Raw genomic sequence first — 17,451 nt, 5'->3', positions numbered from 1 at the left:
AGGGTTTTTAACTAAACTATTTTACAAAATCTAAGGTCATAGTGTCAATGTATTTTAATTGAGCTGTTTTATTTAAATTATTTTACTCCTTTAACTTATTTTACATTTTTCATACAGATTTCTTTTACTTTTATTCTCTTCCCCTCTTTTATTCTGCTCTTTTTCATCTTTCATTCTCCCAAAAAATTTAAACATCTTTATTTTGAATTGATTTGTTTTGATATCATCTGTGTTGTTTTTACAGTTTTTTCCTATCGTTTTCGGTCATGTTCCCATACTATGGTCACTTTTCCCTATCACTTAACACAGTGGGCTTTAGAGACACACACCTCTGCATATCTGTTAACCTTTGGTGCAAAATGCACTACAACAACCACACCACAAACAATGCTGCCATAACTTAACACATGTTTCCTCTCAGAACACTATGACCTAAAAAACACTAACATCTTGAAGCATTGCCAATTGCATATATAAAATGTTGCTGTGTCCTCCAGTTTGGCATAGATTTCCTGTAGAGTTGCATTGAAAAAAAGAGAAAAAACACAGACAAACACTTCTTTGGACTACAGTAATAAAGTTTGTAATATTACAGTATGACAATCCAAGCCAAGTATCTGCTGACAGTGTTCATATGTCGGTTTACCTCCCACAAAAGATGTCACAATTGAGTGTGGTAAATGTACTGTAATTGTAAATACAGTAAATACTGTAAGTGTTTTATGAGAAACTGAGAATAACAATTTTCAGTTTTTGTAATGCAAATTACATACAGTAAGTACGTAATATATGATCCAGAAACAAATCACAAACACAACAGTTTTTTTCACTGTGCTTTACTTTTTGGAGATTTTGTCACAGTGCAAGTGTTACACAAAACAGAAAATACATTACAAAGTCAAAAAATGTGTTCTAACAAAAAATGCAATGCACAAAACCTGCACATACTGTATATTACAGTAGCCCAACAGTGGCGCAGAATTGGTCTAATCCCTCCTATCCTCCGCATTTGGCCACAAATTTTCATCTACGTCGCAACGTATGGTTTCTCTTGCCATACAACGTGGATAAAATCTTTTGGAATGCCTTATCCAGGCCTGGATATCTTCTGGGGCTATGTCCATACACCCAGCAGCCATTGCCTCTAATAGGGACATCTGGTCCTGAGGGCGGTGGTCATAGACCTTCCATCTCCACGCCGAAAAGAATTCCTCGATGGGGTTGAGGAAAGGAGAGTAAGGCGGAAGGAAAAGTGACATCATCCTAGGATGCGCCGCAAACCACCCTGTGACTTGCCGGGAGTGGTGAAAGGCCACATTGTCCCATACAATTACATACGTTGGTAGATTCTGCCTGTCTACCTCTCTTGCTGTGAGCCTTTCGTAAAGCTCATTTATGAAGGCAATTAGGCGTTCGGTGTTGTATGGGCCTATGCCGGCCTTCTGCAGCTGCAGTCCATCGTTCGAAATTGCTGCGCACATGGTGATGTCCGCACCCCTCTGGCCTGGAACATCTATCGTGGCCCTTTTCCCAATCAGGTTCCTTCCACGGCGACGTGTTTTTGCCAGGTTGAAGCCAGCCTCATCCACAAAGATGAACGCATGTTCATTCTCACTGGCTTCAAGTTCCATGGCTCTCTTCAGGAAATTAGAGAATACACAAGATACCATAAGACAAAAATGGCATAGCTTACAGTTTTGTGCAAAATCACAATCAACATGACAGTGTGTCCTGTGTTCAGTCTTACCTGGACGTATTGGTACCGGAGTTCCTTTATCCGCTCAGAGTTCCTCTCGAAGGGGACAGTGTAAAGCTGCTTCATTCCAATTTGGTGCTTTTTCAGCACTCTGGCGATGGTCGTGGTGCCAACACTCTCAATGTTGGCAAATACACCAATGTCTGCGATGATGTTTGCACAAATTTCTCTTAGCCTTATACTATTGTTAGCAATAACCATTTGCACTATTGCATTTTCTTGTGGCAAAGTGAATTTTCTTCCCCTTCCACCTGAGTGGGGCAACCGTTGGGTCCTACAATAGTGAGTCAGACACAAATGCACTGATACGTCAGTAGAGTTTTGGAGACTTCTCACATCACATTACTACTGTTACAAACACATGAGTCAGAATGCTGTAAATACTGTATAGTACCTGTTAGTTTGTGTGAAAACCCTCACGATTGATGCCACCGTTGATCTTGGCAAGTTCGGCTGAACCCTCAGACCAGCTTCCCTCATGGACAGACCATGATTGATAACATGGTCGATGACAGTTGCTCTGATTTCATCAGATACAACTGTCCTTGCTGCTGCTGCTCCTCTCCCTCTCCCTCTTCCTCTACCTCTTCCTCTTCCTCTTCCTCTACCTCTTCCTCTTCCTCCTACTCCACCTTTACCTCCACCTCCACCTCTTCCTCTGCCTCTGCCTCTTGCTCTTGCTCTTGCTCTTGCTGCATCCATTTTCCTATACCAACTACGTAAAGAAGTCCAAAGCAAATGCCAAAGAAGGCCCTTTTTCAACGAGGCACAAATTACATGTAAAACACCTGAGTAGGTCTTTAGCTGAAATGACCACCAGGTGTTGTGCATTGCAAAACTTATCCTCTGTGTTTTGTACAGATCATTGTATGTAGTGTTGCTTTTACGTAAAAAAAGTAATTCCATGCCAATTCACCAAGAACTATGGTGCACAGGGGGAAAAAAATCTAAATTACTGTAAAATAAAATAAATAAACTATAAACTAAATATTTTTTCTTATTCAAACATGTAACTTCATTTGTCTCTCCAAATGCAGCATCTTTTCATCTACAGTGATCTAAATTACTGATAAGTTAGGTTTTGAACAGAAAGTTCACTGTTTTGAACAGAGTATCTAAACATTGGTAAAATAAGCTGTAGTTCCACAGCGTTTTGTGAACATTGACTGGGGCAGGTATCCATGAAATTTGGAAGAAGGCGTCATTGCCAGCATTTGTATCTTAGCATAGGGGCAAGTAACCACAGTTTGGTTCACATGGTCTACTGGTATGCTCACTGTGTGAAGTGTTTAGGGAATGTGAACATGGTTTAGGTAAATTGCCTAAAACGATAGGAAAAAACTGTAATGTCCCAGTTGAGCACATTGAATCTGCCTCTGCAGCTTTAATAAAAGTATTTAATGATATAATAAATATCACTGCTGTTCACTGCTTTAGACTGTTTTCCTCCTGAAGTTGGTGAATATTAACCATTTGTCAGTATTTATAAGTTCATACTATGTAATAATTAATTAGAGTATTGTTTTATCTGCTGGCTTTGATTTTAGATTATATCATTGATTTGAAACGACACTGTATTATTCAGCTTCTGGTTTTTGAGGTTTCATTTTCTTGTTTCTCTTCGTATCAGCTGCTTTGAAAGACGCTCTGCAAGTCAAGTTATTATTTATTATGATCTCTGGGGCTCTTGTTGTCAGGACCTGATTTTGTAATCGGTGGAACATTCACTTCAGCATGTTTCTGTAACCGCTGCTGGTTGGTGTCGCTGCTCTCACAGGAAGTGGTCGGACCCGAGGCCGTCATGAACCCTGTCCCGCTCGGTGGGGGGGCCTCGTTCTGCTGACTCACACCTTCAGCTCGCAGCTTCTAGTGTCCTGGTGTCTTCGAATCTGGGGCGGGGGTTTCTCACTGTCGAGTGTGAGAGGTTAACCACCGCCTGAATTTACCATCAGGTCTAACAAACGTCTTCTACTGTTTTTCAAAGATGGACAATAAGTATTTTTTTACATTTTAAAGTTAAATATCACGTTTGTCATCCACATGGTCATGTTGATGCAGCAGAAACATAAATGATTGAACAATAACTGCTCTGGTTTACTGTTTATTAAACTGAAGCAGCAGTAAAACAGGATGTGAAACTAAAGTTACATCTACGAGCACCAAAATGTAATTTTAGACCAAGGTCGACTTTAGTGGAACTTTAACAAAGCACCTCAGAAAATCATTACAGATGCTCTACTGCCCCCTGCTGTTCAAACTTGTGAGTGAACACAAACATTTATTTTACGTTGAATGAACAAACAGAATTAAACTAAAATAATGTTGAAAATTGGCACCTGGGATTTTAAGAAATATTATTTATTGAACTTCTGCCTGTTTTTTTTTCAGACACTTAATAGAAGAATGAAAAATTGATTTGTAATATGTGACCTACACTGATATTCTTAGAGATGAATTAATACAGTCTGTTCTTTTGTTGTCAATCTGTGTTTGAATTCATTTATTTATCTTTTGTTTAATTGTTCATGTATTTCCTGTGCCATTATGCAAATGAGGGCCTGTCAGTCAACGTGTGTCATGGGGTTGATTGGATGATTGACAGATCAACTACACACTATGATTTTTCTTGCATTTAATTTAATATTCATTTATTTACTGCATCCTTATTCCTTCTCTTCTCATCTTTGCGCAGGTCAGTTCCTCCACAGCTTCACGAGGAGGAAGCCGCCTCCTCGTCACCGCCTCCTGGTCACCGCCTCCTGGTCACCGCCTCCTCGTCACCACCTCCTCGTCACCGCCTCCTGGTCACCGCCTCCTCGTCACCGCCTCCTCGTCACCGCCTCCTCGTCACCACCTCCTCGTCACCACCTCCTGGTCACCACCTCCTGGTCACCACCTCCTCGTCAACGCCTCCTGGTCACCGCCTCCTGGTCACCACCTCCTGGTCACCACCTCCTCGTCAACGCCTCCTGGTCACCGCCTCCTCGTCACCGCCTCCTCGTCACCGCCTCCTCGTCACCGCCTCCTCGTCACCGCCTCCTCGTCACCACCTCCTGGTCACCACCAGGTGAAGACCAGTTTGTGGAAGTAGTCGTATCTCTTGGACAGGAAGCTCTTCTCCACAAGGTGAGGCTTGATGCTCACCTTGTAGCCCTGACTCTCGATGTCCATCTTGACACAGTCCAGCAGGTCTTCAACGGAGAGGGTCGCGGTCCAGGGCCCGAAGGTCACCACCGACTCCTTGGCCGCGTCCAAGCTGTTGATGGCGTCTTCAGAGAGAGCCAGGTCCTCCTCCGTCCTCAGCACGCAGATCAAGATGGAGGAGTGGCGTGCGGCGATGGCCTCGGCTCGGGCGATTCGTATCAGCACCTGGAAGAGAAGAGGAATAACTGCGTTTCATTTGGACTGTTAATCATCTCAGAACGTTTTTATGCTCTTTATCTAAAGAGGTCATTTGTCAGGAAGTCTATCACAGGAGTTGAGTTTCTTTGTTTTTGGATCAGTTTGCTGAAGAATCAGCCGATATGAGCGAGTCACAGACCGAGGATCAGTCTTTATGTCTGTCAAAAAGAAAACCTTCATTTTGCAGATTAAACAAGACATGCATTTATATTTGATGTATTTATATAAATTAATTTAGGTTCTATATATACGGTTTTATTTGGGTTTTCTTTTTATGTATAATACCTATAATAAAGTTTATGATTTAACGGTTAAATATCAAACTCGATCACGAAATGAAGATTTTTAGACTATGAATAATTGGCTGATAAATCGAAATCAGCCTGTTTTACTCCTGATATCAGTCCCCAAACATCCACATCTGAAGAAGCGTCTTTACACTCATAGATATCAGTTTCCTAAATAAACCTGATCATTTCATCAGGATCCATGATTTACTCTGGAACATTTGTGAAATTATCTCACAATGAGGAAGAAGGTTAAAAACACTTCCTGGATTGTTTTTGCATTAAACATTAACGATCAAAGATGAAAACCACCTGAACGAGCTCAAACTACATCAACACAACAAAGGGACCTGATGGAGTCCTGAGTTAGAATGAGGGGAACTCGGTGTTGAGCCCGACCTCGATGTTTTCTCTGTAGTGAGGGACTCTGGAGAGGAACTGCTGTCGTCCCACCTGCTCCCCGAACATCACAGGAGTTTCCTCCAGCAGTTTGACGAGTGCTTTGATGTTGTAGTGCACTGCCTCCCTGTGAACCTGCACACACACACACACACACACACACACACACACACACACACACACACACACACACACACACACACACACACACACACACACACACACACACACACACACACACACACACACACACACTCACACTGTGGAACACTCCCAGAACATATTTCCTTCAAGAATTCTCCAATGCAGGTGATTTGTAAGTAAACGACGGGACTCGAACCTCCAGGACGTGCTCGGTGGGCAGCCGCTCTGACCTCATGAACTCCAGCACGGCCCCGAAGTGGGATCCGTCCCGGTCGATGAAGAAGCGCCCCTGTGCGTCCGTGCGTAGCTTGGCATGTCCGCTGAACAGCTCGGCCAGCGTGGAGCTGGGGTGTTTCCTCAGCGTGAGCAGAGACGTGCTGAACACGTGACCGCCCACGTTCAGCTGCACCACCGGGGACGCCTGGGGGGGGGGGGGGGGGGGGGGCCGGGAGTCACTATGAACTCTTCTTCTCTTAGGTCCACTGAACATCACACACACACCAGGACCACTCCACATCCTGCCCCAGCTCCAGCTCCCAGTCTAATCTACACATCTATCACGTTTATTATTGTAACACAGCTGATACTGTACATGACAGTTAAACACACAAAGACACACACACAGACACACACACACACTCACACAGACACACAAACAGAAGGTGGGCGGCAGCTGCAGTCGCCTACACGTTGCTTTGCTCAGGCTGATAAGACAACATGCCTCTGAACTGTGTCAGAGAGGAACTCCCAGTTCCAGCAGCTGGTCCCAGTTTCTTCATGTGTTCTCCAGGGCGTCAGAATTAAAAGCTACTGGTTTTTAAGCAGTGGTGGAAAATTCATTAACTGGGTTCAGTCCCTCAGTTTTGACATTTGAACTAAACTCTACTCCTTTAATCAAATACATTTATTGAATAGGTACAATTGTACTTTTCTACATAAACTTAATGAATAATAATATATATATATTAATATATAATATAATTGACTATACAGACTACACCAGATGTTCTCATAAATCCTGACATTTCTCAGTTTTCTAAAATGGTTTTAAATTCAGAATTTACAAAGATCCTTAATCTCCGTCACTAATATTCATGTAACTTCACATTTATATTAAAGTTTCAGGAAGTTTAAATTAAAGGAGGAAAAGGAACAAGATAAAAAAAACTGGTCTCAGGAGTTTCCCCAGTTTGAAAAACCGCCTTAAACAAACTGAGCTGTGTCACAGAAGAGAAGAGAGAGAGGAGAAGAGAAGAGAAGAGAGAGAGGAGAAGAGAAGAGAAGAGAGAGAGGAGAAGAGAAGAGAAGAGAAGAGAGAGAGGAGAAGAGAAGAGAAGAGAAGAGAAGAGAGAGAGGAGAAGAGAGAGAGAGAGGAGAAGAGAAGAGAAGAGAAGAGAAGAGAGAGAGGAGAAGAGAAGAGAAGAGAAGAGAGGAACAGAAGGTGTTCGGTTCGGGACCCTTCAGGATCCGTCACGTGCTCAGAGCCCCACAGCTGGACCCCCCCCCCCGTGAAGATCCTCCAGATGAGACAGATGTGCAGCTCTTACTGTGTGTGCAGGTGCAGACTGTTTTCCAGGTGACTTCAGGTCCGGAAGACTCATCTTGTCCACAGCTCGTCCAGATGCATGCTGGGACTTCTTACACCGCTCCACAGGTAGCAGCCAGGGGGCGTGGTCTAACACGGACCTGATGCTTGAGTGATGACAAGAGGAGCCACTCGGTTGTAAAAGGTCTCGACCACTTTCTTGGCCATTATTCCATCTGCGTTTATTGATAATTATTAATTTACTTCAAACTCTGTTGGATTTTTTCTGTCCTGATTTTTGAAAACTAGTTTCTTTGCTTTACTTCTTGTCCCCACGGACAAAAGAGACTCAAGTTATTATCACTTTGTCGTGTTTTGTTATGTTTTGTGTTGAACACAGACGTTGTGGTTCATGACATCATATTGAGACTTCATGTACAGAAACACATCACATTCATGAGACTATTATGACTCCACACATTTTTACTTTATGAAAAACAACCTTGTTATTACAGGATAATTACAACAGTATTTAAAGTCTCCAGAACTTCATTGAGACTTTGCTTCAGTACCATAATAATTCACAGATAGTAGTGGATAGATTTAATGATTCATAATAAGAATAACATGTTAATGGTTAACTCTTCTGAATTAATAGTCTGAAATAAAAACAATAACAGGTTAAAAGTCGAGGTTCAGCTCACTGAGCTCAACGGGATCTGTGGTACCTGACTATCCATGGCCACACTCGTTTCCTTTAAAAGTATAAATGTTTCAAACAAATGAGCATCATTTATAACAACTAATTAAAAAATACATTGAAATATAATCAGTTTTGTAAACATGATTTGATTCTGTATAAAAGAAAGTTTACAAATTACATGTAAATATTTTAAGTAAATGTTGAGTTGAACACTGATGACTAATTTATCATAAATAGAGTTTCAAAGGGGCAGTAAATTTCCAGTAAATTTCTGGAGACTTTCCATGGGAATTTAAGCTCGGGAATATGGGGAATGTGAAAAAAAGAAAGAAAAACGCAAATTAAACGCTGAGCAATAAAAACATCATTCAAAACTCTATTTTAAAGATGTATGGAATGCAGCACACGCTGCAAGTTGAATTTCAACCCTGCACTGTGCAGTTCTCCATCACATGCACAGATAATTCCCATAATCCTTCACACTACAGCTGGGCTGTTGAGGTGCTGCACCTGACCTCTGACCTGAAGACACTTGGATAAGAAGGAGTCTCTCCACCTCGGGTGTAAAGACGACCCTCACATGACATGATGAGAACCAGGATCTACAAACATGGATCTCAGCAGGTTTGTTGAAAGTCACATTTTGTGGATTGAAGCTGTTCCAACACATCAGCCTCCAGGTGAGCTTCCCTCGGACCCGCACACGTTCAAACTGCTGTTTAATCACTGTCATGATGTTTTTCACAGATTCTACGTGATGAGAAATGTAAAAGGAACATGTGATGATCTGTGAAACCAGTCGTCTCTGTGCCCAGTGGGTCCTGGTGGGCTTCAGACCCTGACCCAGGTGGAACCAGCTCACAGGTCTACATGGGTTTCTGCTGCTTGTGTGAGAGTCACATGGTGCAGGCGAGTCCGAGCGTCCCAGAGAATAACATGAAGAATAGATTCATTTTACTGTATTAATGAAAACACTTTTACAGACACAATCATTTTGGCTTCATATTTACATTTCACCTTAAAAAATGTCAAAACTTTGTTTTTGTTTCATAGGTTTTTTTATTTTGATCACAATATTAAAATCACATCACTCGGCTGCTGTTGAATAAACACTTTTACAGACAGAATCATTTTGGCTTCATCACATCAAACCGACAAATGTTCACATATGTTGGATTATTTCATATGTGAACAGACTTTATGTGATTAAACATGAATCATGTGTGAGTTTTAATAAAGTTTGTTGAATGTGAACAATGATCAGCTGTTATTGATAAATGTGTTTTTATGTGGATCTTCATCAGTTTGCTCGACTTCATGGATCCACACAAAATCTAAATGATAGAAAACATTTTCCATGAAAGTAAAAAACAAACCAAAGATAAAGATCAGAAAATAATCAAATCTTTTTACACACGTGGAAAAGTCGACGGGAGAAATAAAAATGAGTGAGAAGTAAAAAGAGAAATAAACAAAGCTTTAGAATAACGAGTTTAACTTTTAAATTCAGCAGATTTCTCTTGAAGAAATAAACATGATGAATAAAATCTTTATCTCTAACGGCTCTGATCCAGAGTCACAGAGACTTTCACAGGTAACAGCTTCAATGGGTGATGATCATAATCTATAGTGTTAAAGTATGGAAACATCTTCTGAGTGAAAGTGTGTCTGAAGGTGTGAATGTGTTTGTTAGTATCAGGATCAGAGAACGACAGTTCTCCTCTGTTCCAGTCCAGTTTCACTCTGATCCTCTGGATCTTCTGCACAGAGAGATCAGATACTCCTGATGGTGACCATGTGTTGTATTTACCTTCATGGAACAATATTCCCCATAATCCAGACAGATCCTCTCCCTTCCTCTGGACAGACTCTGCTGACACACCCAGGTACCAGTGTGTACTGTCTCCAACCAGGACGTCCCAGCTGTGAGTCCCTGAGTTAAAACCCTCAGATCCCAGGACTGAGCGGTATTGATCAAACCTCTCTGGATTGTCAGGAAGCTTCTGTTTCTCTCCTAGTCTCAAACTGGTCAGATCTTCAGACAGGACGAGTTCTGGATGAGCAGAGTTTGGGTCCAGAACCACAGGACTGTAGGAGACCACGTCCTTCATCTTGTTCCAGATGTTGAAGCTCAGGTTGCCCAGATGTTTGGCCTTGTCTATCAGAGCTCCTGAGGCCAGCTGTGGATCATCCAGCAGGGGGCGCTGCTGGACTCGTTCCACTGCAGCCTTGTAGTTGAGCAGGAACGAGACGTCTTCAGCTCTCAGCTCGTCCTCTGTGGTTCTGATTGTGTCTGAAAGAGACGTTATGTCTCTGCTCAGAGACTCAATCTTCTCCTTCATCATCCGACTCTTCTGCTCCTCTTCCTCCCTCAGTGCAGCCAGCCTGGCCTCCTCTTCCTCCTCCAGAAACTGATGAAGCTTTTTAAACTGCTCCTTGATCTGTGTCTCTGTGAGTCCGGCCTGGACCTTAATGTGTTCTGCTGTTTGTTCAAACTTTACTTTAACACGTTCAAAACTCTGTAACTTCTCCTTCAAGGGCTCCAGAGTTTCCTGAAGCTGCTTCTTGTGTTGTGGTGCAGCTTCATCGATGGGTCTGAATCTGTGGTCGCTGTGTTTCTCTGAATCTCTGCAGATGACACACACTGGCTGCTGATGGTCCAGACAGAAGAGTCTGAGTTTCTCTGAGTGCAGACTGCAGAGAGCAGGTGAAGAGCTCTGATCTCTCTCCTGTAAGAAGGTCTCACACAGGTTCTTTAACACCAGGTTAGGTGGTTCAGACTTTGAAGATCTTCTCTTACAAAGTGGACACTCTTTTACTTCTTTGTCTTTCCACCAGCTCTTCACACAGTCTTTACAGAAGCTGTGGCTACATGACAGAATGACAGGATCTCTGAAGACATCATGGCAGACGGGACAGCAGAGATCCTCTTCTAATCTGGAAGCCATTGAGTCTCCAGGTGCAGCTGAAAACAGACAGTCAGTCAGTCACAGCTCCATGAACTTCACTGAGGTTCACTTCCCCTCTGAGTCGAGGTGTTTGTTAAACTCACGGTCAGTGTGTGGAGCGTCGGCAGGTTGTAGTTTGACTCTTCTCTCCTGTAGCTGGACTCACTCAGGACGTCTGGTCTGGTTTGGTTCAGTTTGGTTTGGAAGGTGAATGTGATCGTCTGGTTTTCAGCCTGCGTCTCTTCAGGGAGGAACAGATGCTTCCTGGTTTCTCTGGTGCGTCAGGACACGATTGTAAAAAGTGATTCAAGCCTTGGATTTGATAACTGGTCAAAAGTCATTTGGCAGCAACAAGTTCACACAGACAAGAGACCTGGTTGTGAAATAGATGCTTGAATATGATCGTGATCTGATCAGTGTTCAAAGTTCAGAGGTAGTTCTGCTAGAGTAAAGATAAGTTATGATAAAATATTAACTTTATCAAGAAGAAGTTTGTGTCAGATCCTAAAGACAAAGGTCAGGCGGTGCAGGGGGGGGGGGGGAGTCTGTGACGTAACTGCAGAGCTGAAGTCTCATTAAAGAGACAGAAGCAAAGTCATAAGTTTGATGAAAATAAATTCATCAAACTTATGAACATATTTTTTCTCTTCTAATGAGACTTGTGATGAATATTCATGTGAAGTGCTGCAGGTGATGGAAGTCACGCTTCAGGGAAACCATGTTTAAAATAACACATGAGATGTAATGATGAGAACCAGGATCTACAAACATGGATCTCAGCAGGTTTGTTGAAAGTCACACTTTGTGGATTGAAGCTGTTCCAACACATCAGCCTCCAGGTGAGCTTCCCTCGGACCTGCACACGTTTTCCAATGCTGCAATGATGTGGTTGGTTAATCTCAATGTGCGTACACAAACACACACACACACAGATAATTCCCAGCCTCCTGCACACTACAGCAGGGCTATTGAGGCCTGCTGTAGTGTGCAGGACTGGTCAGGTGAGTTTCAATGATATTACTGGGGGAAATATATTAGCATGCTGATTGAGGATTGCTCATCTGTTTATTTAGCCTCTTTCTATTAATGTCTCCAAAAAATAAAGTATTTTTAAAGACGATTCCAATTGTTTGGCCAACTATTTATATGTCTGGCATTGCATTAGTGTTTTTTTACAAGCTGTTTTCTCATCTTATTCTACAGAACAATGCCACGTGCACTCTCATGTGTGGAGACATTTCACCACAGCCCATGTAGAAGGAAAGGCTGTGTACATTTGCAAATACTGTGCAAAGACCTATGTTAAGAATGACACAAAGATGCAGAAACATATAGTCAAGTGCCCAAAGTTTTCTCAGGGCTCCAATCAGCCTGACAAATCATTTTTATGTCTGTATATGACAAGGTAAATACAGTTAGCATAAATAATCCACACAATTTTCAGTTTATTCCCGTTAATACCCATGGAAAGTTTCCAGCTTTGAATATTCCCGGAATTTTGCAACCCTAACCATAAAACATTTTACAATTATGATTCATCAAGATGAAACAATCTCAAATTGATAAATCATTCTGATAAAAATAGCTCAGCTCCTTTCTTTATCGTAAAAAATATTGAATCTTCTGTAACTGAACTTTCTGTACGTGGTGATGGAATCTGTCACCAGAAAAAGCAGCAGAGTGAGACCTCTCTTCCGGTTAGCAAGCAGGTGACTTATTCATGTTCTTTAAACTGATCTCAGAGCATGAAGTCAGAAAAAAGGAACTGTAGTCTTGTGGAAGTTTCTTACACAATGTTGATGAAATCTTTATCATTCTTTAGGACTACAGGAGTTTATTAGATGAACCCTGCCCGAACAAAGAGGCTTTTTCAATAATCAACCAAAGTTCTAATAAATTAATCAGTAGCAGAAATTAATGTTATGGGAAAGTTAAGCATTTATTTCCCATCAACAGTAAGAAAGTTCAGTAAAACATCTTTTCTTCTTTGGTTTTTGGTGCTAAACGAGTTGAGTAACTAACAAAACATATTTTAATTCAGTAGCTCAACGTTTACTTAACACAAAGTGACCACAACACGTTGAAGTGTATTTTCCAGATTTTATTGTTTTTGTACACAAAAATCACCGGGTGTTGTTTCCATCTGGTAGAACGGTTGAAAACCTGTAAAAAACACAAAAATACACAATTTAAAAACCAGCTCTCAACAATAAGGTCAATAAGATCCTCCTGAAACAAAAAACTAATTCCTTTATCTCTTGATAAAGGAACTTGACTAACATTTCAGTGGAAGCATCAATTAATATAATGAATGTAGATTCTGTGATTTACTCCAGATCTATGGTTCAGAGCTGTTGTCCCTCTCCACCAACACATCATTTAATTTCCCTCGACTTTCAGCAGCAGCTCAAACTTTGATCCTTCTCAGACAAATGCCTCGAAATGTCTTCACCTGAAAAGAACTCGCTGCTCTGAGGAACCGGAGCAGAACCACAGAACGTGACTCTGAACCAGTTCCCACAGAACAGACTGAGTCCTGTTCCGACTCGTCATCGTATCATCACTGAAGGGATCAGAACTAACTGGATCTTATTTAATGAGACTATTCACTCGTCCTCATATTAAGAGAACAATCCACAAGCTGTCACCTGACCAGCACAGCCCACATCACTGAGGAACTTTAGTAGGATTATTATTTACCAGCATTCTTCAGTGTTAACCATGTTCTCATTTAGTTAATGTCACTATAAACCCTGTCTCTTACCCTCTTATGCAGTGGGCACAGGTGTTCCCCCCTGGGGCATGACAGGCGCCTCTGGCTTGGCCCCCTTCTGCTCTGAGATGGGTGTGGTGGGCAGGGACTCCTCCTTGGGCTCCACGATGCTCACGTGGTCGGGCAGGGGCTTCTTGGGGCCGATCTTACCGCTGGGGTCCCAGGGCAGCATGATCTTCACCTTGATGCCCAGCACACCTGAGGACAAGCAACAAGTTCAAGTATGATGTAGAACCAGGAGAAAGTTCCATCCTCCTGTAAAGTGTGGGATCACCAGGTGTGTGTGGTGGAGCTCCACTCACCCTGCCTCAGCAGGACGTGGCGGACGGCTGTGTCGACGTAGTAGTTGACCGGGTCTCCGCTGTGGATCATCAGGCCGTCAACGAACTTCATGGACTTTGCCCTCTGACCTCTCAGCTTGCCAGACACCACCACCTCACAGCCCTTAGCTCCGCTCTCCATGATGAACCTCAGAACACCATAGCAGGCCCTGAAGGAACAGACGGATAGACCAACGTCTTACTGAAAAGTTGTGTTAACTTTTACGTGTGACGCTGGTTTTAAACTTAAAGTGCACAAGTGTTGAAGTGGTTATAGGCAAGGTGTACATGTACAAGTCTTGTAAAAAGCAAATATCAATACTAAACTTTAGGATTATTTCCTCATCTTATTGCTCACTCTAGTCAGTTTGTTATTAACAGACAGATTTCCAGCACGTTAGCGTCAGTAGCAGCTAAACCAACACGTGTCTGTGCTGCTCCTTCTCAGACAAATGCCTCGAAATGTCTTCACCTGAAAAGAACTCGCTGCTCTGAGGAACCGGAGCAGAACCACAGAACGTGACTCTGAACCGGTTCCCACAGAACAGACTGAGTCCTGTTCCGACTCGTCATCGTATCATCACTGAAGGGATCAGAACCTCTAACAGTTCTCCTGGGCTGCTTGAAAAGATATAAGATGTTCCATGATGTGAACTAAACCAATCTTCTCTCAATCTGATCGCTGCAGAAAAGTGATCATTGTTGGATTTAGACTGTTGAGTTTAAATTTATTTTTCAAGATAAACTGAGCAGGTGACAGATGATTTAAACACGTCTGTGATGGTTCAAGTTCCAGAGCAGCTTACCTCCGAACAGCCAGGCCTCCGAGCAGCTTGTAGCGCAGAGACTCTGCCTGAGCGATGGCACACAAACCACGGGTGGCGACCTTCTCAGCATACAGCTGCAGAGAGGGGACACAGTCAAACACCATCCAACCCGACATGAAGACGTGAAGATGGCTCCTCAACTCACTGAGTCGGAGAACCAGTACGTTACACTGAGTCCTACGAATTACATGAATCCTTCTTTCAGAAAGAATTTAGTAAAGTATAAATACTCGTTGACCCTTCTCAGACAAATGCCTCTGTGTCTTCACGTGAAGACTCGCTGCTCTGAGGAACTGGAGCAGAACCACAGAACGTGGACCTGAACCAGTTCACCCAGAACCAGACTGAGTCCTGTTCCGTCTCGTCATCGTATCATCACTGAAGGGAGGACCACCAAATGAGTCTTAATATTTGACCACAGTAATAGATTACTTCACTGTAGTCCGGGCTTATGTATTGTATTACGTTTGGTTTGGAAAGTTTGAGCAAACTTTAAAAATACTTAAAAAGAATAAAGGAAAAATTTGAGATGTTAAATTCAGATAAATTTGATTTAATCAGAATTGAAGGTGAACAGCCAAATTAAACTTGTGGATTTGAATGACTGCTTAAAGATTACATTGTGTTATTCTATTAAAGCTGTGCAGTTAACAAAATACTTTCTCTTGCTGCATTTAAAGATGTGAGTTGAGTTTGAGCTGAGGCTCGTCCACGTACCTCCACGCTGCCCTCAGGGAAGCCGAACCTCTTCTGGACCACAGCGGTCAGCTCTCTGATCCGACGCCCCTTCTCACCCAGGACGTTCTGGGTTCTACAGACAAGACATCATGGTTACAACCTCATCCAGACTCATCAGGTTAACTAGTGCAACAGGCCCAGTATGTATAAGAACCATGAACCAGAAAACTACCATGATCTTTATTTCTTGACTGATGATAAAAATATGAAACATTTCAGTGGAAGCATCAATTGAACAAATGGATGTAGATCCTGTGAAAGCACTGATTTATTCCAGGTCTATGGTTCTGACCCGCTGGTTCTGACCACTTTCCACCATCACATCATTCTGACTCCAGCAGCTCTTTCCTCTCGTGTCCTTCACATTTACTTTCATGTGACTTTCAGCAGCAGCTCTAACTTTGATCCTTCTCAGACAAATGCCTCGAAATGTCTTCACCTGAAAAGAACTCGCTGCTCTGAGGAACCGGAGCAGAACCACAGAACGTGACTCTGAACCAGTTCCCACAGAACAGACTGAGTCCAGTTCCGACTCGTCATCGTATCATCACTGAAGGGATCAGATCTAACTGGATCTTATTTAATGAGACTATTCACTCGTCCTCATATTAAGAGAACAATCCACAAGCTGTCACCTGACCAGCACAGCCCACATCACTGAGGTACTTTAGCAGGATTATTATTTACCAGTATTCTTCAGCGTTAATCATAAGTTTAATTACCATGAACAGATAATCACCTTGTAGCCAGGATGATGATCTCGGTCCTGGTGGGAGTCACTCGCACCTCCACTCCGGAGTACCCATCCTCGGCCAGCTCACGAGTCAGGAACTCGTTCAGCTCGGCCTTGAAGATCCCGTCTGCGACGAACTGAGGACAGACTCAGGGTCAGTTTACAACACGGACACAGCTTCTGGAATCATAACTAAAATACATTATGGACACAATTCAGTTAAGTGGCTCGAGAAGGGCAATTAAATGTGAATAGGATGTAGAGATTTTCAATTCTTCAGTTTCCTGTAGGTTCTGGTAGATTTATATATTCAAATATATCTACTGTAAAGTTATGTTATATCTTCCAGGAAGATATTCCCTACGTTAAGTATAAATACTCTTTGACCCTTCTCAGACAAATGCCTCTGTGTCTTCACGTGAAGACTCGCTGCTCTGAGGAACTGGAGCAGAACCACAGAACGTGGACCTGAACCAGTTCACCCAGAACCAGACTGAGTCCTGTTCCGTCTCGTCATCGTATCATCACTGAAGGGAGGACCACCAAATGGGTCTTAATATTTGACTACAGTAATAGATTACTTCTGTAGTCCAGGCTTATGTAGTGTATCACGTTTGGTTTGGAAAGTTTGAGCAAACTTTAAAAATACTTAAAAAGAATTAAGGGAAATATAGAATTTTAGTTAAATTCCCAGATATGTATTTGTCTCAGAATTGGCATTGAGGAGCAATGTGACGAGTACACGGTCTGAATATTGTCAGCATTGTCTACATTCAATATACATTTATGTTTATACACAGGTGACAGTTATTAGAAATACATATATGTATACGGAACTGTTACTTAACATAATTTATCGTCAAACTCCACAGCCACATGTCAGGTGTTATTTTTTT

General features: G+C 42.3%; 3 protein-coding genes and 5 non-coding genes across 8 annotated transcripts in view; all 8 read right to left on the bottom strand.

The window, feature by feature from the left end:
* Window positions 1-4,742: 4,742 nt before the first annotated feature.
* kctd14 (potassium channel tetramerization domain containing 14) lies at window positions 4,743-7,604 on the bottom strand. The gene is made up of 4 exons (XM_053422066.1): window positions 7,536-7,604; window positions 6,185-6,409; window positions 5,845-5,979; window positions 4,743-5,125 (listed from the first exon to the last, which is right to left on the bottom strand). Exons 1-4 carry the CDS (start codon window positions 7,587-7,589, stop codon window positions 4,814-4,816), a joined length of 726 nt encoding a protein of 241 aa, XP_053278041.1. The 5' UTR covers window positions 7,590-7,604; the 3' UTR covers window positions 4,743-4,813.
* A 1,664-nt stretch (window positions 7,605-9,268) lies between these two features.
* LOC128439671 (zinc-binding protein A33-like) lies at window positions 9,269-11,684 on the bottom strand. The gene is made up of 2 exons (XM_053422055.1): window positions 11,269-11,684; window positions 9,269-11,181 (listed from the first exon to the last, which is right to left on the bottom strand). The coding sequence occupies exon 2, from the start codon at window positions 11,162-11,164 to the stop codon at window positions 9,773-9,775; it is 1,392 nt and encodes a 463-aa protein (XP_053278030.1). The 5' UTR covers window positions 11,165-11,181; window positions 11,269-11,684; the 3' UTR covers window positions 9,269-9,772.
* Window positions 11,685-13,250: 1,566 nt separating this feature from the next.
* Window positions 13,251-17,451, bottom strand: part of rps3 (ribosomal protein S3) — a 4,801-nt gene continuing 600 nt past the window's right edge. Inside the window, exons 2-7 of the mRNA XM_053422065.1 lie at window positions 16,562-16,692; window positions 15,802-15,895; window positions 15,064-15,158; window positions 14,240-14,427; window positions 13,929-14,135; window positions 13,251-13,327 (exon numbers count right to left, since the gene is read on the bottom strand). Of these exons, the coding sequence (XP_053278040.1) occupies window positions 13,933-14,135; window positions 14,240-14,427; window positions 15,064-15,158; window positions 15,802-15,895; window positions 16,562-16,692 (711 nt within the window). The 3' untranslated portion in view covers window positions 13,251-13,327; window positions 13,929-13,932. The remainder of the gene's footprint in view (window positions 13,328-13,928; window positions 14,136-14,239; window positions 14,428-15,063; window positions 15,159-15,801; window positions 15,896-16,561; window positions 16,693-17,451) is intronic.
* Window positions 13,584-13,733, bottom strand: LOC128441001 (small nucleolar RNA SNORD15). The gene has a single exon (XR_008338699.1). It is a non-coding gene; the product is annotated as a small nucleolar RNA SNORD15 (small nucleolar RNA).
* On the bottom strand, window positions 14,697-14,846 carry LOC128441002 (small nucleolar RNA SNORD15). Its single transcript, XR_008338700.1, has one exon. It is a non-coding gene; the product is annotated as a small nucleolar RNA SNORD15 (small nucleolar RNA).
* LOC128441000 (small nucleolar RNA SNORD15) lies at window positions 15,323-15,468 on the bottom strand. The gene has a single exon (XR_008338698.1). It is a non-coding gene; the product is annotated as a small nucleolar RNA SNORD15 (small nucleolar RNA).
* Window positions 16,229-16,378, bottom strand: LOC128441004 (small nucleolar RNA SNORD15). The gene has a single exon (XR_008338702.1). It is a non-coding gene; the product is annotated as a small nucleolar RNA SNORD15 (small nucleolar RNA).
* Window positions 16,943-17,088, bottom strand: LOC128440999 (small nucleolar RNA SNORD15). Its single transcript, XR_008338697.1, has one exon. It is a non-coding gene; the product is annotated as a small nucleolar RNA SNORD15 (small nucleolar RNA).

The sequence above is a fragment of the Pleuronectes platessa genome, chromosome 5 (assembly GCF_947347685.1).
Source record: "Pleuronectes platessa chromosome 5, fPlePla1.1, whole genome shotgun sequence".
Lineage (NCBI taxonomy): Eukaryota > Metazoa > Chordata > Actinopteri > Pleuronectiformes > Pleuronectidae > Pleuronectes > Pleuronectes platessa.
This window is presented reverse-complemented; position numbering and strand designations above follow the sequence as displayed.

Coding starts and splice junctions, on each gene's coding strand:
- LOC128439671 (XM_053422055.1), bottom strand. CDS start 11,164: ATGGCTTCCAGATTAGAAGAGGATCTCTGCTGTCCCGTCTGCCATGAT.
- kctd14 (XM_053422066.1), bottom strand. CDS start 7,589: ATGAGTCTTCCGGACCTGAAGTCACCTGGAAAACAGTCTGCACCTGCA. Junction 5,980..6,184: donor CCACCGAGCACGTCCTGGAG/GTTCGAGTCCCG, acceptor GTGTGTGTGCAG/GTTCACAGGGAGGCAGTGCA. Junction 5,126..5,844: donor ACTACAGAGAAAACATCGAG/GTCGGGCTCAAC, acceptor CTTCTCTTCCAG/GTGCTGATACGAATCGCCCG.